The sequence below is a fragment of the Ambystoma mexicanum genome, chromosome 2p (genome assembly GCF_040938575.1).
Source record: "Ambystoma mexicanum isolate Mex_15411 chromosome 2p, UKY_AmexF1_1, whole genome shotgun sequence".
In the NCBI taxonomy this organism is placed as follows: Eukaryota; Metazoa; Chordata; class Amphibia; order Caudata; family Ambystomatidae; genus Ambystoma; species Ambystoma mexicanum.
In genome coordinates, this window is record NC_090923.1 from 919,889,872 (window position 1) to 919,912,928 (window position 23,057).

At 46.7% G+C, this 23,057-nt stretch overlaps 1 protein-coding gene across 6 annotated transcripts in view; it reads left to right on the forward strand.

Moving 5' to 3' along the window:
• DMPK (DM1 protein kinase) overlaps positions 1-23,057 on the forward strand; it is a 672,629-nt gene that overhangs the window by 430,034 nt on the left and 219,538 nt on the right. For all 6 annotated transcript variants that reach the window (XR_011302059.1, XM_069644639.1, XM_069644638.1 and 3 more), the window contains exon 6: positions 18,534-18,627. Coding sequence is in view for 5 of the 6 variants with exons in the window: in XM_069644639.1 (XP_069500740.1) it covers positions 18,534-18,627 (94 nt within the window). In the remaining variant the exon portion in view is untranslated. The remainder of the gene's footprint in view (positions 1-18,533; positions 18,628-23,057) is intronic.

Below are 23,057 nucleotides of genomic sequence, written 5' to 3' on the forward strand. Positions count from 1 at the left end.
TGGGCCTAGAGACCCAAGATACTCCTCAATGATGATGCCCAATGAGCGTGAACAATTTCTGGGGATGCTTGTGATCCCATGCAGAAGGGATGTGACCCAGCATTTCGGGCTGGAGCCCCTTTGAGGGTGGGACCAAGCCTGATTTGCATATGGTCTTTCCCCTTTCTGTAATGGCTTGGCAGGTGAATAACGGTGGTCTGGATGGGTTGCCCAGAGCAATGCCAGAGGTTAAGATTCATTCTAAACCTTCCAGCCATCACCTCTTTGACAACATAGATTACCATTCCCCAGATGTCATACAGCCCTGCCTCCCGGACCGCTCTAGGGTGGCAATGTGCAAAACGCTTCATGAAACTTGGATATGTCATCTGCATATTATGCAGGCAGAAGGAGGGGCCTAGTGAAAGCTGATAGTTTGTTTTGTTGCTCAGGCAACACGAAATGTGAAACTATCTCACATATATGTGAAAAACATAAAGGCAGAGCAGAGACGACTGATGTCCGTGCTCCTTTTCAGCCAGATATATCAGACTGCATACAATTAAAACATGTTTTATAAATGGGCCACATCGATCAGTCTTTATAGTGGTTTGGAAGCATGATGTGTTATGAACTCAAACGTTTCTTTGAGAGCGCGTGGTAGTGCTCCAGGCTTCGACACGGCACAGTGATGTGAGTGGGTGCCACATGCCGGCCCGCACGCATGCAAGCAATCACGTGGTGATGCCAAGAAGCGTCACTACAGTAAATAAAGGAACAGGCTCAGTGGCACCAGAGACACCATCTGGTATGTGAGCCTCACTGGCCTTAGGGGTGGGCTGGCCGGCCGACCACCTGGGGCACCCTGCCTTTAGCGCCCTACCACACCAGCTCGGGGGAGTCTTTCAAGGTCTTGGGAGAAGGCGTGGTAGGCGTGGTAGACACCCTATGAAAATGAAATATAGGGAGCTGATCAGCACCTATTAAAAAATGTGGCGCCCGCGGCACTGCAGCCGCTAAGGCCGGCTGGGCTCTGTGTGCGAGTCTCACTTCCTGGATGCAGTGACCATGCCAGGGCTTTGAGCAAGGGCCTGAGGACCTGGGTGAAGGTGCTCGGGACCCCACAACTTCCACGTCTCTTCTCTGTTTCTGATCTGTGGCAAAGTGTGGTTTGTGTGAATGTTTGCGTGTATTTAATTGATCTATTAACATGGTTGATTTTTTAAAGTAAGACTGAATTAATTTTGAAAGAATCACACAGATGACACGCTTCCGGTTACAACTTAGCATTTATTGAGGACCGTCATTGGAACCTCGTGTTTCTAATTGGTAACCAAGTGTTTTGTCCTGACGCAGGACTCGTTGTTGGAGCTCTGCTCTTCTGTAAACCCTCGATTGAGATTCGAGTCACGAAAACATCTTTTCGGCAGTTTAGAGCCAGTGAAACCTGAACAGAGGAGTTCCCCACAGGCCCACGCGGTTTATAGTCTTCCCCTGCATCCCTGGGCAGGTCTGGCTGCAACAGCTTCAGTCTAGAAAACTCCAGGCTCTGCGTGGTTGCTCTGTCTACCCGCCGCTAAATTAAAAGCGCGCACACCCATGCAATGTTTGGCCTCTTTCGCCCCCTGCTGTTTCAATGCAGCTGTTGCCACGCACTTTCTTGAAAATTATCTCAATTCCACACAGAAAGAATGTTGAGGGAACATCGAGGATGAAAGGACATTTTGTTTTCTTTTTCTTTATTGTCACCTGGTTAGATTTTACAAACCTTAAGCACTAAAATACAAAAAAAAGCATTTAGAAGAAGAAGTTAAAATAAAAGAAAGAAACTTTAAGCGCCAAAATTCATCATACATAAATATACAATACAATACAATAATGCTGATTCATGGAATTATTTGCGCCAAAAAACGGAGATTTGGGCGCCATTCTGCCCGCAAATCCCCATTTGTTAAACGGGGAATTGCGGGCAGAATGGCGCACAAATCTCCGTTTTTTGGCGCAAATAATTCCATGAATCAGCCCCCAATATATCTTATAAGAAACAGTTACAACGTCTACAGTAAAAAAAGAATGCAATGCAATAAATCAATCATTCAATTACCTCTGTTCAATTAACTTCGACGCCTCCTTCCAAGCATGGAATGCTGCAGCCGTTATAACCACAGAGTTTGCTCCAATAGAGTTGCCCAGAATGGCTCCAATTCGGTGCTCTCAGGGCTGTTTAGCAGTGGGCCATAACCGCTTATATATTGTGATATTGTGAAAGAACATAGTGTAGGTGTATGGCACAGAGCCCTTAAAGGGGATGCGTGAAGGGGTTAAAGAGAAGGCGGTCGTGGTGCAGAGAAGTGGGTTTGAGGTGGGGGCAGTGGGCATGGTCGGACTGAGACATGCAGTTGGCTCAGGCACCGATGAAAAAGTGGCCCAGAGTCAAAATGGCAATTCATTCCTCTTCTGACGGACTACTTAAGTAGTACCCAAGAGTGAGATTTTTAGGGGGAAAGTGTGTTTCAAATTGTGATTTTAAAGTATATTTGTTCAGTAACACTGCAACTCATCAAGCTGGTCCACCTTGGCCAAAAAAGCTGGCCCACACCAGTAAGTTGGGCCGACAATTCAGGCACTGGCCTGTTGCCCTATAGGCCAGTCCGAGCCTGGCAGTGGTGTCGGAGAGGCACAGTGGGTTCAGGCAAAGTGGACAAAGGTGTATTCAAAAGCTGAAGGTATTCAGACTGGACGAGGGGCACAGAGAAGGTGAGGGGTGCAAAGTGGGCAAATGTAACTGACCCAAAGTGCTTCAGAAAGCGCACCTTGTCCGCCAGTGTAGTGGCAGAGAACCGGCATTCCGCCTACGGTATTTTTAAAAAAACAATCAGATCAAGTTAATAGCAATGTTACATCTTGGCTAAGAATTGGGAAGGGGTCCCACAAGCAGTGTTGACATGAGGCTCACCCCTTAATATGTGAAGTGTTGGTCGCCCACTTTCTAGGCCCCAAGGGTTTGAGTCTTGTGGCGCCTCTACTCTTCACGCGTCTGTGCGATGCATGACGAAGGCATTGCAGTGCTGCATGTCTGCTTCGCCTCCCTCGTCCCTGACCCTAGTGGTGGCACTGGACCAGGGTGCTGGGAGTGATACACCCTCACGCATGTGCTCAAGGGCTCCCAAGGGATCAGACCCCCAGAGAATCCAGTAGGTCCCAAAGCGAACGAATTTCAATCTTACCATCTGTGGAGGGCAGTGGGGCAATAACCATGGGACAGATTGGGTGTAAGCCCACCCACCCGCCCCCAAAATGTGTGTTATGTTAACTTTTTTTTTTTTTTTTTTTTTTTTTTTTTTATTGTTTGGCTGTATAGAACAACCTTTCAACAATTACAAAATAGATAAAAACACATATAAAAAACATATTGCAATTCAATTCATCTATATATAACATATTTTTTAAATTTGCACCTGACGCCCAATATATAAAAAAATTTTTATAGCAGCAATATTTTTTTTTTTTTTTTTTTTTTTTTTTTTTCCCCCTTTCTTTCTTTCCCTTCTATCACCATTCTCTCATGACAGCATTCACAATCACCTTGGATATATTTCATTTAAAAAGCCCGTTGTAGCTAATCTAATTGACATTCTCTTTGTACCAAAAATCAATAGCCATAATTCTTCCATATTAGTTACAGTTTGCGTTGTAAAGCAATGGAAATAGTATTTACAACGTGTGACATATAATGCAGGACAGTAGACAATAACATGTTTCAACGTTTCTGTGTTTGCAGGATCCATACAAAAGCGACAGATGTTCTCGCTGACATCAATTAGTTTTCGCCTAAATAAAATATCCCTTGTGTGCCACAAATTTAGACGAAAACGAATATAGTCATCTCTGAATTTTGGAGATGGGTATTTTAAAATGTATGGTTCCGCAACTCTAAATTTTTTATGGCCAAACTGGGCAGTGTTCCAATCTTTAGAGTGGGAACATTTTTCTAAGGTATGTATCCAGTCTTGCCGATATAATTTGGTTTTAGCCTGCGTTGGATTATGAATTAAAATATCTACGGAAATGTCCGCATCTGAAAGGATATTTATAGCTGTGTTTAACCAGCGTTTTGGGTATTGATGATCAGAGTACAGTAAATATTTACCCAAGATACCGGATATGTCTAGACATTGTAATGACAGAATGCATTTTCTCAACAAGGCTATCAATTTCCATGCAATAGTACTGTATAGCGATAGCAGCCCTAATTCAAAACGAATCATTGCAATGGGGACACAGGCAGGTAAATTAAAAATTGAGCGCCAATATTTCCCGTTTAATCGATCCCACACTAAACGGGGCAGCATCGATGCAGCTTCAGAGCCATACGAGATAATGGGTTTTACTTTCATGGAATAGAATGTTATTATATGATTGCATGTAAACTTTCCAAATTTATATAAGATGACCTTAGATTGGGAAATTAGGGTTTGCAGTTTTAGTTCGAGTTCTTTTTTGATCACCTTATCATTGTTATCCTGGGTGATCATAATGCCCAAGTATTTATATGTTGAGGATAGAAGAATCGGCTCTTTTTTTATATGCCACTTGTATTGTAGGTGTTTTGTCATTTTACGATTTTGGCATATCATAATTTGAGTTTTCGTTAAGTTTACAGTCATAGCATTTTCTACAGTATACTCCGATAATCCATTAATCAAACGTTGCAAACCTGCAGGAGTTTTTGATAATAGAACAAGATCGTCTGCATAAAGAATCCATGGTATCTGTTCTTGGTCCAATTTAGGAGCATCAGAGTTAACGTTCTGAAACTTTTCACCCATATCAAGGATAAATAAGTTAAACAATGTAGCTGCCAGAATGCATCCCTGTTTTAATCCTCGATATGTTAAAATGGGGCAGGTTAATATCCCGTCACGGGTAAGACGAATATGTACTGATGTATTTTCGTGGAAGATAGATATTAACTTAACCAAAGAATAGGGGCAACCCAATAGTAACAGTTTTTGCAGCATTAGATTACGATCTATAGAATCGAAAGCTTCCTTGAAATCTACAAAGGCAATGAATAGCGATTGTTTTTGTTGAGAACAAAGTGCCTTGATTGCAGTCAAGGAGACAATATTAATAGCCGTTCCCTTACCAGCTACAAATCCTGTTTGAAATCTATCTCTCATATTTGATGAATTAATCCATTGTTGAAGATCTCATGTTAATGTTAACTTAGCAGACCCACAGAGCCGTGGCGGGACAGGACACAGGCAATGAATGATGCCAGAAGCTGCACAGTTAAAAATGCCGACAATGCCTAATGTAAAGCATTTCATTGTTAGCACCTGCACTCGTATGCATACATTTGTAGGCAATTGGAATCGAAATGGGGGTCTTAGTATTTGCATGTCAGGACAGTGATTAGAAGGGGGAGGGGCAGAAGACATCTCATTCTCACAGCAGTCCTTAAGTAAGTGGTTTCAGATGTGAAGGAGAGCGTTAACTGCTTGTAACATTGAAGCTTCACCAGAATAGTCTAATTGGAACGTGTAAAGAAGTTAGATGCCCCAATACAAGTGCATTTAGCCCCCCAATAGTCTCTGAAGTTAGCCTATCTCCCAACATTTGAAGGGTTAGCCCCCCCTTGACATTGTAACCTAGTTGCACCCCTGGTGGATGTTGGTGGAGGGTTGCTTAGCAGTGCTCTTATGGACGTTTGCTTTTTCTGTGTCTTGTGAGGTTGGGAACTCAGCTTTGTCAAAGTCATGTGCACAACTGACAGTGAGGAGGCTCTCCCGCTGGCCTGTCCAGCTCGTTGACCCTTTGTAAAGGAGGTGTGGGTCCTTCCAATGTGTGCATCCAACAGGAGAGTAAGCCGGAACACGGGAGCTTCTCTCATCACTCTCCTGCCAGGTTCCTACTCTAGGAGGGCATTCTTTCCCCCTCTTTATCCCATCATGGGCTGATCCATGTAGTGCCCCTTTGCTCCCCTTGACCGCTCCAGAACATGGAGCTCCGCTGCCAACCCTTCTCAGGCTCCCTGTGTAGGGTGCTCCACGCAACAGTCATAATAACCACATGGACATCAGTGAGCCCACCATGGACCTGTCGGCTCAGTCCAAGCTGCTTTGGCGACACCTTCTGGCTGCAGCCATTGAATCGATGACAACACATCCCAGAATGCTTCACCAGGTTTACAATGGAGGCATCCAGCTACTCCCCGACTACCTAGAGGAGCCGCTAAGGAGTTACAAGGATTTCCCCATCTGTGATCCCTGCCTCCGCTGTCCCACAATGACACTTTTCAACTTCTAGTTCCCTGAAATTGGACTTCCCTCAAGGAATCTGCTTGGGAGTGCCTCCTTGGTAGTACCAGAACCATGCGATGTTGCACAGATCACCTGCCCTCTATGCACTTGGACTCGGCACTCGGGGGAACGGGGTGCCCCGGCTTTGCCTTTCCTCTGATGTGAAGCCTGGATTCCCATTGTCTGTTGCTGGATTCTCCTCCATGCTTAACCTGGGGCCCACTCACCTCCCAATCCCCTCCTACACTTCTCGCTCTTCCAGCTGTAGACACTCACCCAACATTCTTACCAATGCAAAAAATAAAGACAATTTCCAGATTATGTTAGCATTCAATATTAGATCAGCCTTTTGCATATTCACTGCTCCCTAAACTTCTTCCCTTAACCCACCAAAAATGTACATTTGGTAGACTTAATGGAGTTGAACCATTCTAGGGGCAAATAACTTTTCATGGCATCATAGTCACTTGTTACATCATTGTCCAGTCCTCTATTTAATGTGGTCTTTTTTGAGTGAATACCAGGGAGAAGGCAAAGAGCTACCCTGTGGGCAGCAGCGCTTTTGCTTACATGCACTTTCAAAGGTATGTTTGAAATTGCTCGCATCTTGCCCTTCCCAAAATGGTTGGCCACTCCTTCATCTATCTTCCCTGTCTACACCAGCCCTGCCCATTCGCCTCAATCCTACTACGTAGATCTAGTGCAGGTGAAGGGCACTCCTTCATCTATCTTCCCTGTCTACACCAGCCCTGTCCACTCGCCTCAATCCTACTACGTAGATCTAGTGCAGGTGAAGGGCACTCCTTCATCTATCTTCCCTGTCTACACCAGCCCTGTCCACTCGCCTCAATCCTACTACGTAGATCTAGTGCAGGTGAAGGGCACTCCTTCATCTATCTTCCCTGTCTACACCAGCCCTGTCCATTCGCCTCAATCCTACTACGTAGATCTAGTGCAGGTGAAGGGCACTCCTTCATCTATCTTCCCTGTCTACACCAGCCCTGTCCACTCGCCTCAATCCTACTACGTAGATCTAGTGCAGGTGAAGGGCACTCCTTCATCTATCTTCCCTGTCTACACCAGCCCTGCCCATTCGCCTCAATCCTACTACGTAGATCTAGTGCAGGTGAAGGGCACTCCTTCATCTATCTTCCCTGTCTACACCAGCCCTGCCCATTCGCCTCAATCCTACTACGTAGATCTAGTGCAGGTGAAGGGCACTCCTTCATCTATCTTCCCTGTCTACACCAGCCCTGCCCATTCGCCTCAATCCTACTACGTAGATCTAGTGCAGGTGAAGGGCACTCCTTCATCTATCTTCCCTGTCTACACCAGCCCTGCCCATTCGCCTCAATCCTACTACGTAGATCTAGTGCAGGTGAAGGGCACTCCTTCATCTATCTTCCCTGTCTACACCAGCCCTGCCCATTCGCCTCAATCCTACTACGTAGATCTAGTGCAGGTGAAGGGCACTCCTTCATCTATCTTCCCTGTCTACACCAGCCCTGCCCATTCGCCTCAATCCTACTACGTAGATCTAGTGCAGGTGAAGGGCATTTCATGCTTGTGCTTCACCACCTCAATCGGGGCCATTTTCTCCTTGACGATGCACCTCATCCGTGATAAATACAATTCTGTTTTGTGTACGTCCAGATCTTTCTACTGTATGGCCGGCCTTCCTATAGAGCTTGCTGATACAACATGCTCCCCTAAGGGGGCAGCAGAGGTGCCGGTGTAGCTGTGTCTTCACATCTCCATGATCACCCAATGGCCTTGCTTGGAATTGGTGCAAAGGGCTTTCTTTGTGGCCCTCTTGGTCAATGGGGGGCTACAGCCACCAACTCGTGAGCTCTCCCAAGTAGTAGGCCCATTGGCTGGAAGGCTACAATGCATCTCTGTAAAGCCCCTCCTATCTGGATGGATTTTCAGGCAGTAGGGTCTTCACCCAGATGTCTAACACGGTTAAATGTGATCTTACCGACCACAATTACAGAGTGGTAAATTTCATCATCGACAAAACACTGAAATAAACCAATCTTTTTGTTGTTGTTTTAATTTGGGCCTCCCCACCCCCGATCCCCATTTTAAAACCACGCCAACCCCATCCTGACCCATTTTAACCCCTTTATATATTTATTTAAACGTTTCTGTGTTTCTGTGTTATTGTCCACTCTGTTATGTACCACTCTGTTTTGTTTCCAATAAAATGACTGGATACCGTCTAACACTTGTCAGGTCTCCTCTCCAATAGGTTGGGCTGATAAATGGTCCAGAGGCGCTACTTCCAGGGTCCAGCGGGATGGAGACTATGGCTTCCATCACCGTAGAGTGCTCACCACTCAGCCGGTTCCTTGTACAGGCCCCAGGGAGCCCCGTCAGGTGACACCCGCAGTATGTAAGGGCAAGAATGGGGCATAGGTGGAGCAGTCCTGGGTATCTCAGCAGATATGTGGATCTCACGACTAGACAGTGAACATTCCTGCCATAACGCCGCCCCCCCCATGTGTGCAGGTATCTTCCACAGGTTCACACTCTGGGCCCACCAGCACCACAACGCTGAGTACATTGGCCTGGTAGTCGATCTGGTGTACTCTGCTGCAGGTCATCCTCTGCCTAGGAGACTCACTCTGGTCTCCACATCTTTGCGCCTCCCTATGTAAGAGCCAGCTTCAGCGTGTACTCCCACTCCCTAAGACTCCCTAAAATGTGTGGCTGTGTTTTGTAAAAAGCAAACTTTTCACCTTACACAAAAGTAAACGAATAAGTTATATCGTCTACTGTACAAATTAAACTGATTTTAAGTGTGTTTTTAAAATGAAGAAATACTTCATTTAATGTTTACTATTAAAACTGTAAGACAGATCGCATTAAAACTGTACAAACAAATATTTATATATTCTTTTTAACTTTATTAATATTTGTATTGTGCCTGCGCACACATTGATTATCTGTACTGCATTAACATTAGATCCACGGTCTCAATAAAAATAAAGATTTTTTATCCTATGTCCTTTTTCAATATTTTGCAACAGAACAATAGATAATCCATTGTCTCAGTCTCTCTCCTGCGCTTCCTGCTTATTCACACAGGATGCAGGATCCTAGCACATCCCGCTCCACTGCGAGTAGGCGCGAAGGATAGAAACAATACTTCAGGGAGCCCAACCTGATTGCATAATCCAGAATTTCAAATACCAATGCTTTTTAGCTCGCACAAAGGTAATATCCCATTGTTACCTGGCAGAAGCAGCACTGCTGCATAAGACACAGCCCTTCATTAGTCACCCACCCCATTAAGCATTTTTTACAGATAATTCCTTAATTGCTTAACATTTACAACAGGCTTTCCAGACCACAAATCTCAAAAACGTGAACAAATTCAACATAGTAGAATGGGAATTTGTTGCGATTGTATATCGGTCACAAGACAACCATCTCAATAAGTTGGTTAGTGTCAGTGTTTCTGCATTAATCATCTTCTAGGAAAATCTAAAAGCTTTAGAGGCAGAAACCTCAGAGGGCTAAAAAACCAAGTTCAGCCTGTATCAATGCCATCTGTGTATTCCACATAATCCCTGCAACACTCTTTCAAAGGAACCTTTCTAATGTGTTCCATTCAGGTTTTGCTCTATGAAGCCACATTTTTGCTTCACTTGTTGCCAGGGGTAACTCTTTGATTTTAATAACTTCCACAATTGGATGCATAGTACATTTTTCATATTTGTTGTCAAACCACAGCGCCCCCCCCCATAGTTGAATAGTTGACAGTATCCTTGCCTACCATCTTAATACGCAGTCTCCAAGTCTGTTCCTCAAGCGTGAAATCCGCTCCATGATTACAGAGAGCCACACAAAGTAAATTTGAATACTGTGAATATGAATGGCAGTAATTGGCAAAGTGAGTGGTCATCCTGAAAACATGGTGCGGATGGAGCTCACGAGAACTGGGCATCTGCTCTAGATGAATCTTCCATGATAGTTTCTGTTCAAATAGCAGTCCTCAATAGGCAAATTCTATTCCCACTGCAAGACGTTCCTTCTGTATAATCCTTGCCCATCAGTCATTACCTCAGGTTCAGATGGATTGATAACAGAGCATTCAGGTCTCTAATGCACTCTGTTGACAATCTGCGCTTTCGATTTAAAGCCCATTTGGTTCATGGTTTTCAAGATATCATCGTCTGCGTACCTCATACAAACTCATAAGTGCTTTTGAGCAATTTGCCAGTTTAGCGGGCCAATTTTCAATCCCTAAATGGATGTTGGACATGCCGGCAATATAGAGGGTGAAGCGAATTAGAGCAGACATCCAACCTTGTTTCATGCCTTTGGTCGTTTCAATCTTATCTGATAGCACAGCTTTGCCGTCTACCCAGCCTTCAGCCAATTATCTCTGTAAAGTTTTCTTAGCAGCAAAACAGGCCAGCATGGAGTCCCCCACTGGTCAGGCCTGGCTCAGAACTTCCTTCTGTCAATCCAGTCAAAGTCATCACTAAGGATTATGCAGTGAGGGCTCTTATTACTCTATTCAGTCATACAGTTTTATTGGCCCTCCAAAACAATCACCATTTTGGCATCCAAGGCCCTACACTTGCCTGGATTGCATCCTGCCCCTGAGAACGATCTTTCTCCATCTTCTGGAACTTGAAAACCTCTGACCACCCGCCCCCCTGCGCCCTCCCAACCCTGTTTGGTGTACCCACTGCTCTTCACCCTCTACACATAGCTCCATTCTCCTTCAATCCTTCAACTTCTCGCATCAAATATTCACTGATAATACACAGATCATTGTCTCTCTTTCTACCTTTACCTCTGCCCTCTCCCATCATATCTCCAAATGCCCCTCTGCTGTCTGCCACTGGATGGCACTTCAACGTGTTATTCTCAATCAATCCATGACTTAATTCATCTAATTCCATGCCCAACTCGCTCTTCCCCTCCTTTAGTCTCCTATTTCCTTACCCCAGGCATTCTAACTCTATCTCCCAAAAGCTTACAAACCTGGGGCCCTCTTTGACAGGGATCTCAAACTTCACCAATTCATCACCTCCACCAGTTCCCTACTCAATCTCTAGATTCACAGCCCCTATAGCGCCCCCCTGCACTGTTCTTTTGCCCTCCTTGCACCTCTCCAGTGGATTTCTCTGCCCCTGTAATCCAAAACATTACCGCTATGGCTGCATTCTAATATGCATGAAACTCCCTCTCCTCTCCCATTGAAGGGCACTCATTACCTACTCACTGATAGCAGTACTAACAAGGAGTGGGCGAAGAGTGCCCTACAAGGGAGAGAAAATTGCGTTTCAGTGCCAATTAGAATGGCGCTATCATTGGTCTCGGGAGGATAGGTCAGGGCCAACGTGCCCGCCTTGGAAGCAAGACGAGCAACACAGGTTCGATCCCCGGGTCAGCGCTTAGAAACCTCTGGGTATTAAGCGCGTTATAAGTAACCAATCATATCATGTCATATCTCCTCTCCTCTATGGAAAAGCATGGGCTGATAAATTCAGTGGTAAAGCCATAATCAGAGGTCCTTTCAAGTAGATTTCAATGGTGTAACTATTTGGAGTGATGGACTGGGGCATTGTAAATACTGTTCATTTCATCTGCACTCACATATTCGTTTGCCTTTCATTGGTGTTCATAATGCCTGTCAGTGCACCATGCCCCCCCCCATTCAGGTTTACCTGCATTTGCACCACCATCACTGAATCCACCCTGATTGTGCATCACCCCCACCTTACTTAAGGCCCCCTGACCCAGGAAGCACTTCCCCTGTTACATTAAAGAAATACAAATATATCTTCTCACACTCTCCGTGGACTGCGGATACGATGGAATGGTTGGGCTCATGGTCAATAAGGACCAGCCTTCCACCCCTTCCACTTTCTGGCTGTTATCTGCCCTCCTTTGTGTGCACTGCTTGCCATCTCATTATCCCTACCCCGTCATCTGATCTACAGCCCTCCTGCCCCTCTTAACTCCTTCTTTCCTGACCTGGACTTGCTTCATGGCCTGACCTCGCTAAGGCCTCTATTGCTCTTCAACCGCCCTCAACTATCCAGCAGCCATCAGGCCGAACTTAACTGCTCACTGCGAGCTCCCTCCCTGACATCCTTCCGTGACCAATGGATTGACATCCATGGCAACGCCCTAGACCTCATTTCCATCCACCCACCCGTCTTCCAACCTCACTCTTAACCCCTCTCCTTCTGAACACTTGCTCTTTCCCTCATTTTGCACTCACGCCTCCTCTATTTCGCCCCCAAACTGCCTTTTAACAAAATGTAGTTCAAGCCTGACCCGCGAGCCCCCTACTTGAAGTTAGCTCCCCTCTCTTTGCCCTGTGCCCACCCCAGGCTTCCTCTAGCAATCCAGCCTTTGACGACTTCCAGTCGGTCCTTTGGTCCCCCGTTACCCGACTCGCAAACGTATCCCTGTTACCCCTCATGCCCAGCCCTGATTATGCCCAGAGATCTGCAATAGTAAAACCAACATGCATCTTCGACTAAGGCGATGGCACAACTATTACTCCCCTTTACTCCCGTCCTCCTGCAGGGCCACACTCTCTGCACGGTCTACTTTTGTGGGTAAAACTGAGCCCAGATATTGCACCAACTTTACCTCCTCAATCCAATTACAAACTCTTCACTGCCCACTTGTGCATATCACCCCAACCTTTTCCACCTACAGACTGTTCTCCCGCCGCCCATCTCAAATTGTTGTTCCCAAGAAGATACAAAGCCGCTCCAGAAAAGAAGTGATATCACCTACACTTTCAACCAGCCCTTTGGCCGCCATTTAAGGACATAGCAGCCTGCCACAGAATGTCACCAAAAGCATGACTTCCTCCATAAAGCTGCCACTTTCACCATACCCACCCCAATCCCCCCATTTAGTAGACACAATTGAAATCCACTTGAAAGGCCCTCTGCTGTTGGATTTTCCATTGTGTTTGTCAACCCAGGCTTTTCTGGCTATGAGTGGCTGTCTATTCCTAGTCTTGGTGGGACCTCGGCTGGCCATACTGCATTGGTGCTTAAATCTACAGACTTGTGCCAGGTCGCAGTGGCCCATCTCGAGTTGCCATCAGAACCATTTCTTCTGTGCCCCCTCTGCTTTCTCTCCTCTGACTCTCCCACAGAGGCCTTGACTCATTTTGTGAGCGTTTCTTCTGCGCTCAAATCTTTGATTGCCCTTAAACTACCCACATCAATTCTCTCGCTTTCCCTTTTGTTTTGTAATTTCTTCTCCCCTTTTACTTTCATTTTCGTCCCTCCCTGCCTCATCCTTTGGTGTCTCTGTTCTCTCTTTCTGCCCCTCGGTGCACTTGTCCAAACCCCCCTTCCTCACTCTTGCCAATTTCCTCTCCTTTTGCTTGACTTTAGTGTTACTTCTCGTGTTACTCTTGACGCTGCTTCCTTAGCCATGAACCAGTCTTGTGTACCTTTATGTGGGTACCATGACCTGGTGGTCAATGTGTTACCTGTATCTGTTCCTTCATCTTTGTTGTGTCCATCAAGTAATCGTTTAGGTCATTTCCTTGCAGTGGTGACCTGGTTTATACACTGCCTCTAGTACCTTTATGTTCCCTGGCTATTTTCTTTTCCTCTCTTTGTTCTGCTTCTTCTCTCTATAAGTCACTTTCTTTTCTTTTCTTCTCTCTCCCTTTCTCGTACACGTTCTCCCGCCCATCCTTTCATTTGTCCTGCCTCTCCCTTTCTTCCCTCACTCTCTCCGATCCTCCTACCACTTTTTCTTATTTCCTCTCCCTGTCACCCTCTTCGTTTTGTCCAATCATCTGCCTCACTGCCTCCTTCATTTTCTCCATTTATTTCTCCAATTCCATTTTCTAGCTCAAATTCCTTCTCCCACTCCTACGTTTTCTCCCAGAACCTCTTTTTCAACCCTATCCCTTTCTAAAACTAGGCCTTTCTCTCTCAGGACCATTTTCTGCTTAAATCACCCTGGGTGCCCAACCCACCTGAACTCTTCCCAATCTGTTTCAATCTAAGTGCTATACAAAATGCCTTCATCATCCCAATCTTTCTTTATCACCATTTCAGTCTAGAGCCCCTCATCACCCTTAAATGCATGTGCAGGGTGGCCAAGAGGAAATGGCGTGCTTCCGGTACATCCTCTGAAAAACTGGCCTGCCACCTGCTCCAAAGGCAATACAGACTCTCTGTCTGCACCAAGAAGAGAGCCCACATCCAAGCCTGTGTCTCTGTGGCATCTAACAACTCGGCCCAAACTCTTTAAAATCTGCAAGGAGCTGGCCAATCCTGCTGCAGTCTCTTCCTCCCCTGCCCCCTCCCAGGCCCTATGCACGGCCCTGGCTTCTCATTTCATCTCTAAAACTCAGGACATCCTGTCCTCTCTCTCTTCCTCTCCCCTACTCCCTGCTCTTCCTCTGACCTTTCTTTGGCCACCTCTCCCCCCTCCTTATCTGCCTTTCCCCTGTTCTCCTCTGACAAGGTTTCTAGACAAGTCCGATCTATGAAAGTCTCAGCAAAACAGGTTCTCGCCTGTTCCTCCAAAACCATTAAGGACCACATTGACACCCTGACAGATTTCGCAACCACTCCTTCGCTACTTGAGTCTTCCCCTCTCCCCTGAAGCACTCACCTGTGCACCTCCTTCTTAAGAAACCCTCTGCTGACCCTTCCTGCCTTATCGTCCAATCTCTATCACTCCTTTCCTGGGAAAACTTCTGGAAAAGCTCGCCATCTCCCAGCATAATCTTCACTCTGAATCTGTTGGTTGTCTCCATGACTATCAATCTGGCTTCAGAGCTGCCAGAACCACGTAAACTGCTCTCCTGAACAACCGTGAAGACCTGCCTTCCAACCTCGATTCCAACACCCCCTGTGTCCTCATCTTACTTGATCTCTTTTCTGCCTTCAACACGGTCAACCATGCCGTCCTGCTCAACCGTCTCTGTGATAACCTGGGTATCACCGATCAGGCCCTGCCATGGCAGACCTCCTTCCTCTCTGATTGATCCTCCCAGGTCCAATTTGTGCCCTTCCTCTCCTCTATCTCTATCTCTATCTCTACCTGTGGTGTTCCCTTGGGGTCAAACCTTTCTCCCTGGCTGTTCAACCAATACCTGGCACTTCTTGCCCATCGCATTGCTGCCCTCTGCCCCAACTTTCAGTGCTATGAGAATGACACTCAACTCATTTTCAGGCTCACTTACACCACCTCTTCTCCTTCTCTCATCTCTGACTGTCTTTCCGCCATCCAGGAGTGGTCTGCTGCCAATGATCTCTGCCTTAATGCCAGTAAGACCGAGATTCTCCTCACCGGCACACCTGCTCCCTCCTTTCCTGTCACTCTCTGGCCGGCCTCTCTTGGCCCTCTTCCTGCTCCCACGTGTGAGGCTAAAAACCTCAGGGTCATCTTTGACTCCACACTTTCCTTCTCTCCTCACATCTCTGACGTCTCTAAGAAGTCACACTACCAGTTGCACCTCCTCAGAGGTATTCTTCCTTTCCCCTCCTTCCCCCAGAAGCTCAAAGTCTCCAGAGCTCTGGTTCTCTCCAGGCTTGGCTACTGTAACAACCTCTTTCTAAACCTGCCTGCCTCTACTCTCCGCCCTCTGCAACTCACCCAAAACAGGACTGTGAGGCTTGTCCTTGGCCTTAAGCCCAGGGATCGTATCTTTCCAGGCCTGAAATCTCTTCACTGGCTCCCAGTGGCGGCAAGTATTAAGTTCAAATCCTTCTGCATTGTCCACAAGGCCTTCTGGGGCTTGGCACCTCAATACATTCAACTTTCTCTTCCTAAATATCTGCCCTCGCGAGCCCTTCGCTCATCCGTCTCCAACTCCCCCAGGGTCAGTCGCTTCTCCAAGCAGTGAGTTGGTGGTAGATCTCTTTCTTCTGTTGGGGCCTCCCTCTGGAATATTCTCCCTGCCTCTCTGAAACTTGAAGAGAACCATCTCCGGTTCCGGAAGCACTTCAAGACTCTCCTCTTTGCTTCTGCTTTCTCTCCTCCTCTCCCCTGCTGATCTCCTGACTGAATGTGCACTGGTTACCTGCCTACCCTCTGATCCCGGGCCCAGGTCCCCTCCCGCCAGTTGCACACCTGCATTGCCCCATGGCAACCCTTGCACTTGGGGACTGTTTCTGTATCCCTACAGCCCCTACTCCCATTTGACCCCTGATGTCGGCTCTTACCCTGGCACTTGCTACCAGCTGGCCGAACTTTTTAATTATTATCTTTATTTATTTTACTGTTATCCTATGGAGTGCACTGGCACCTCCCTTTCCCCCTGCACTTTTCCCCTTCCCCTGCCCCCTGCACTTGCACAATCTCAATGTCACCTGGCCTATTAGGATCTCTATCTGTCTTCCCTCTGTTTCCCCTCCCTTGCCTTGTCGCGCCTTGAAACACTTGTGTTTAGGCGCGTTATAAATGCCATATCATATCATACCCTTTATCAGTATCTAGGACCAGTACAACCTCCCAAAAACTGAATTTCATAGGATCTGAATGGGTGGGAGGTAGCAGGTGGTTGCTGGTGGCCAGAAACAACTGCTTCCTCCCTTATCACAGCATGTGAGGGCCAACCGGCTGCCTAACCACTCTTCTCCTACTACAAACCTTCCTCACGATTCTACCAAAACCACTGTGAAAAAGACAAAAAACACACCTATTGAGCAAATTGAGCATTAATATGCATCGTGAGGTAGTTACAAAAAAATGCTGACACTTTGAAGGAGAAAGGCTATCTAGTGGTGCATTGGATTGGGGGCTAGATGCCAAGATGGTCCTCTTTGGGGAGGCAACCCCCCCAAAATCTCTGCTGCAGTCTCCTTCAGGCACCACCAAGGCCCAGGGATTCAGATGAACTGGAGGGTGGTGCGCATTTTGAACCGAATCAATAAGAAATGCCCTGGTCTACCAAACCATGGCTCCTATGGATCCGGTCTTCACTTGTTTCCCTGGTGTTGGATGTGGGAGAATGGGGGGTGAGGGTGTCAAGCCCCAAGCAAACAATGTAATGCTGAAGAATCAAAATCCACACAATATACTGGTCTTCCGAATCATGGCCCCTGAATAAACAGTTCTTCTGGATTTCCCCGGTGGTCATATGGTGCAGTGGAACAGGAAGTGATGTGGCAGGATTACGCCAAAGTATTGCTTAGTCCTTAAAACTGTGGCCCCTGCAAAACAAGCTCTTCCATTGACCCTTGTGCTCAAGTGGTGTTTTGGCAGCGGTGGATGGTTTGTATGGGGTGTGGTCAAGGCCCAAGCGCCCTCAGCCCTCTTCATTACCCCTGTGTATCTCCCTCACTCTGTGTTCATCCATCACCTAGCACTTTCCTTTCCTACCTTTAAGGGTAGGTTCCCAAGCTGTTGGGCAGCATGTTGCAGTAGGCCTCACTTGCTGGAAGTCTTCTGAGTCCCCGCGCTGGCCTCAAATCTCGTGGCATTTCCCCTTGTCAGCCTTTACCGCCACGGTATACTAAGTGGGCTGTTCATTGCTCCCTCCGCATAGTCTTCTCCTCCTTCTTTGTTCCTCCCGCTCTTATGTCCTCACCCGGCATCTTTGCACACCACCAGCTAAACAGGCATTACACTACTGTGTGGCTTCTCAATAACAAAGGGGCCTAGACCGTGTGTGTGGTGTCACCCTCCTGGAGGAGCAGTAATGCCATCACTTCAGGCACATTTCCACGCGGCTTGCTGCCCTGATATGCTCCCCCCACCCCCATGACCACCATCAGGAGGAGGAACAATGCCTGCCCAATCCAAGGCGGCTCGGCCCACAAATGCTCCGCTCTAACTCCGGTCTAGATCGCTGCAACCTGGGTAAAGGTTTTATGCCTAACAATGTTTATCATTCTCCATCCCTCCTTTGAGTGCATTCCTTTATCCTTTTGTTTTCAGTCCCTGTGCACTCTTTTGTCTTACCACTTATTTTGCCTTTTTTGCCTTTCTGTTGTTGCCTCCTCTCTGCCTCACATCTTTTGTCTTGCCTTAGCTTTCTGTTTTCAGTGCTACTTGTGCCATTTGTACTCTCCTTTTATTCTCCCTGTCCCTTTCCCTTTCTTCTTTGCATCCACCCTACCGCCTAATTCTCTACCCTTGTTAAGTGTGTTTCTGAGAAGCCTCCTGTTTTCTTCTCCTGTCCATTTCATTGTCTTCTTCTGCCTATGCTTCAAGGAGGGTGTGTTCCTTCACACCGCCAACCCCTTCCATCCCCTCAGTCCCTCACTCTCTCTCTTTCTCCTGCAGGGACATTAAGCCGGATAACATCCTGCTGGATTACTGCGGTCACGTGAGGCTTGGAGACTTTGGATCCTGCCTAAAACTGCGAGAGGATGGCACAGTGAGTTATTCTATTTTCACTATGTGTTCTCAATGTTCTTAAAAGACTGTTGCAGATGTGAGCTGACAGGTCCCGGCTAAAGGGATGGGTGACAAGAGGGAGTGGATGATAGATCAATTGCAAAATGAAGAGTCCTTCTGGAGCTTGCACATCCTAAAGTGGCTAAACTATTCTGCCCGGGCTTTTCGCAATCCTAATTAAAATGGGCATCACACAGGCACGTCAAAAGTATTAACAATGCTAGAAGATACACAAAGACTCAATCTGAACATTTTAAAACAAATGCATATGTGGAGGGGAAGAGTAAAAAAGAACATTCAATTAAAAGTCCCAGGAGGATAGCTCAGCGGCAACGTGCTCACCTTGGAAACAAGATGACACGAAGCAACACAGGTTCGATCCCTGGGTCTGCTTAGTCTGGGTATTAAGCACGTTATAAATACGAAACTAAGACATATTCCTGTAACAGTGCTCTGTCCAAGTCAAGGGCAGGTTCAATGCAAGAAAGTCTTTCCATGATATTAAGTAATCTTGAATGGGTAGTGGCACCAGATATACCCACACTATTTAATCACTTGCCTGAGACAGTTAAGGTGCTGGAGAGAAAAGGAAAACGTTGATTGAGTCCCACTCCACAGAAGTGGGAGTAAATGGGAGATTTCCAACTAAAGGCCATGTATCATGACGTCCGGGATGGGGGAATTAAAGGGCTCTCTAAAATATAGTCAAATATCTTGCAAAGAGTGGTTTGCATTATCCGTACCATATCCATAACATATCCACACCATATCCACACCATATCCATGCCATGATCTCACTGATTTCCCTCTAATGCGAACTCTGACTGCTACATGATCAGAGCGTAGGTCTTGCACTGTAGGTGGGCACATTACAGTACATTTACCCTTACCACATGCTCCATGCCAGGGAGGGTTGAAGACAGTACATCATTTTGGACAGGTGGGCTTCCAGTTAGTGTGTATCTTTTACAATAAATATACATTTTTTGTATTATTTATTATGATTGGTTTACAATAAACCTTACAAAATGTCATGTATGCCACTTAATGTCACTTATTCATAACAGAAGTAAAGATGTTTAAAAATATACAAGACAAATTTGTATAATCATGCATATTCATATATCTGCGGCATCTAACAACTCGGCTGAAATCTGCAAGGAGCTGGCCAACCCTGCTGCAGTCTCTACCTCTCCTGTCGCATCCCAGGCCCTTTGCACGGCCCTGGCCTCTCATTTCATCTAAAAAACCCATGACATCCTGTCCACCCTCTCAGCCTCTCCTCCTCCCCCATCTCTATATATTTCCTCTGGCCCCCTGCAGCCGCCTCTCCTTGCTCCTTCTCATATTTTCCTCTTTTCTCCCCCAAAGGGATTTCCAGACAAGTCTAGTCAAAACAGGCTCTCCCTGTTCGTCCAAAACTATCAAGGACCGCATTGACATGCTTGCTCCAACTCTGGCCAACTTCTGTAACCATTCCTTAGCCTCTGTAGTCTTCCCCTACCCTCTAAAGCACTCTCTTGTGCACCCTCTTCTTAACAAAACCCACAGTTGACCCCTCTTGCCCGGCTACCTATCGGCCGATTTCTATTACTCCTTTCTTGGGTAAACTCTTGGAAAAGCTAGCCATCTCCCAGCTTAATCCTCACACCGACTCTATTGGTTGTCTCCATGACCATCAATCTGGCTTTAGAGGTGCCAGAAGCACAGAAACTGCTCTCCTGAACATCCGTGAAGATCTGCTCTCCAACCTTGACTCTAACATCCCTTCTGTCCTCATTCTACTCAATCTCTTTTCTGGGTTTCACATGGTCAACCATGCCATCCTGCTCAACCGTCTCTGTGATAACCTGGCTATCACCGATCAGGCCCTGGCCAGGCTGACCTCTTTCCTCTCTGACCGACCTTCCCAGGTCCAACGTGGGTCCTTCCTTTCCTCCGTCTCACTCTCTACTTGTGGTGTTCCCCAAGGGTCTAACCTCTCTCCCTGGCTGTTCAACCAATACCTGGCACCTCTCACCCACCACATTGCCGCTCTCTGCTCCAACATTCAGTGCTTTTCGGATGACACTCAGCTCATTTTCAGGCTTCCCTCCACCACCTCTTCTCCCTCATCTCTGACTGTCTGCCATCCAGGACTGTTGTGCTGCCAATGATCTCTGCCTTAACGCCAGTAAGACGGAGACTCTACTCATCGGCACACCTTCACCCTCCTTTCCTGTCACTCTCTGCCCGGCCTCCCTTGGCCCTCTTCCCGCGCCCACCTGCGAGGCTAAGAACTCCTTTCCTCTCCTTCCCCCAGAAGCTCACTGTCTCTAGAGCTCTGGTTCTCTCTAGGCTGGACTACTACAACAGCCTCTTTCTAAATCTGCCTGCTTCTACTCTCCGCCCTCTGCAACTAATCCAGAACAGGACTGCAAGACTTGTCCTTGGCCTCAAGCCCTGGGATCGTATTTCTCCAGCCCTGCAATCTCTTCATTGGCTCCCAGTGGCTGCGAGGCTTAAATTCAAGACCCTCTGCATTGTCCACAAGGCTTTCTGGGGCTTAGGTTGAAAATACCTTCAACTCTCTCTCCGTAAATACCTTCCCACTCAAGCTCTTTGCTCCTCCACCTCCACCTCTCTCACGGTCCGTCGCTTCTCCAAGCAACGAGTTGGGGGTAGATCTCTATCCTCATCTGGAGCCTCCCTCTGGAACAGCCTCCCTGCCACTCTGAAACTTGAGGGGAACCATCTACGGTTCCAGAAGCACCTCAAGACCGTCCTCTTTTCTTCTGCCTTTGCTCTTCCTCTACCCTACTGATCTGTCTGCTTTGGCTCAGTGCACCTGGCTACCCTCTGATTTCGGGCCCAGGTCCCTGCCCACCCAGCCGCACACCCGCACTGCCTCCTGGCAACCCTTGCACTTGGGTCTGTATTTGTAACCCTACAGTCCCCCTACACGTACTTATTCAGATGCCCCTGTCTGCGCTTTAAACCTCGCACTTGCCACCCTGCTGGCTGCACTACCAGTTGTTGTTTTTACCCCTTGCTCTGCACTTTCCACTTTTCCCCTCTCCCTTGCACATTCTCCCTTCCTTCTCCCCTGCACTTGCGCTTTCTCAATGTCACTGGGCCTAGTAAGATCGCTGTTTTGTCCTCCCTTGTTCCCCTCCCTTGCCTCGTGTGCTCTGAAACACGTGTGTATGAGCGCAATACAGATTAAATATCATATCATACAATAAATAAGATCTAAGTAAAAATACAGAAGCTAGCATTGGGCACACAACAATTCAACTTTGAATATGTCTAAAGCACAGCCAGAGAGAGATTTGCGCGCCTGCAAATTATCCACAGAGAGAGCGCTTTCGAACCCTGCACTAAGCAACTCTACTGCTAGTTAATAGCTGTCATCGGGTTTCCGTGTGCGCCAACTCACTACACAACCTACAAGCACCCTCATATCTTTTTAGTTTGTTTCTGGCATATAAAACTACAATAAGATAAATCGAAAGCAAATGAAATACCTTCTTTTGTTGTAGTTTGGAAGATAGATATACAAGGAAACATTTGTGTATTCGTGGCTTAACCAATTAACTACCAAGTGTAAGTAGGTGCCTTTTTAAGTATTCCAACACAAGGGACCAATTTTCTTTGTATTGATTTGATCTAGAAGGGCCACCATGCTTTGTCCACACACACACACACACACACACACATATATATATATATATTACACGGCCCGCGGTAGCGGGCGTGTAGTTATGGTTAAATTGCTAAACTCATAGGAAGAGCATGTTTTCGGCGGCTTATAACTTCGCTCCCCCTGGACGAATCCTCACCAAACTTTGCAAAAAAAGTATATGGGCGGCTCTGAATTTTTTTTGCCAAGTTGGGACAGGTTTTGTGTGGGGGGACAAGGTTATAGGAGGGGTCCCACATATTTTTTTTCCATAGACTAAATGGAGAAAAACTTTGCGCACAGCTACAGGCTGAATGGCTGGACGGATTTTCACCAAATTTGTGGGAGGGCTTGGATCAGAAAGCGTGCTATTGTGTGTTTGATGGAAATCCAACCAGTACTTTTGTTGCAAACAACTGAAATGCATGTACCAAAAAACTAGTGATATTTTGTTCCGCTCCGCGAACCCATTTCCCTGTTCGATCCACGGACAAAAGTGTAATTGGCTCGCAGTACGGTGTGCTGTCAGAGAAGTTTGGACGCGGCCGGTGGTTTGCTGGTGGTGAAGAACTTGTGTGAAAACATTTTTTTCCCCTGAAGAAAGTTCAAGCATTGAGAAGCTATAAAGAACAGAAACATGTCGGGATATGGTTGTTTGTGAATCGACACTTTGTTTAATTACATAGTGCATTGTAATTGTTATGTGTTTGTTGAAATTTACATGTTGTCAATTGTGATGTAAATTATCC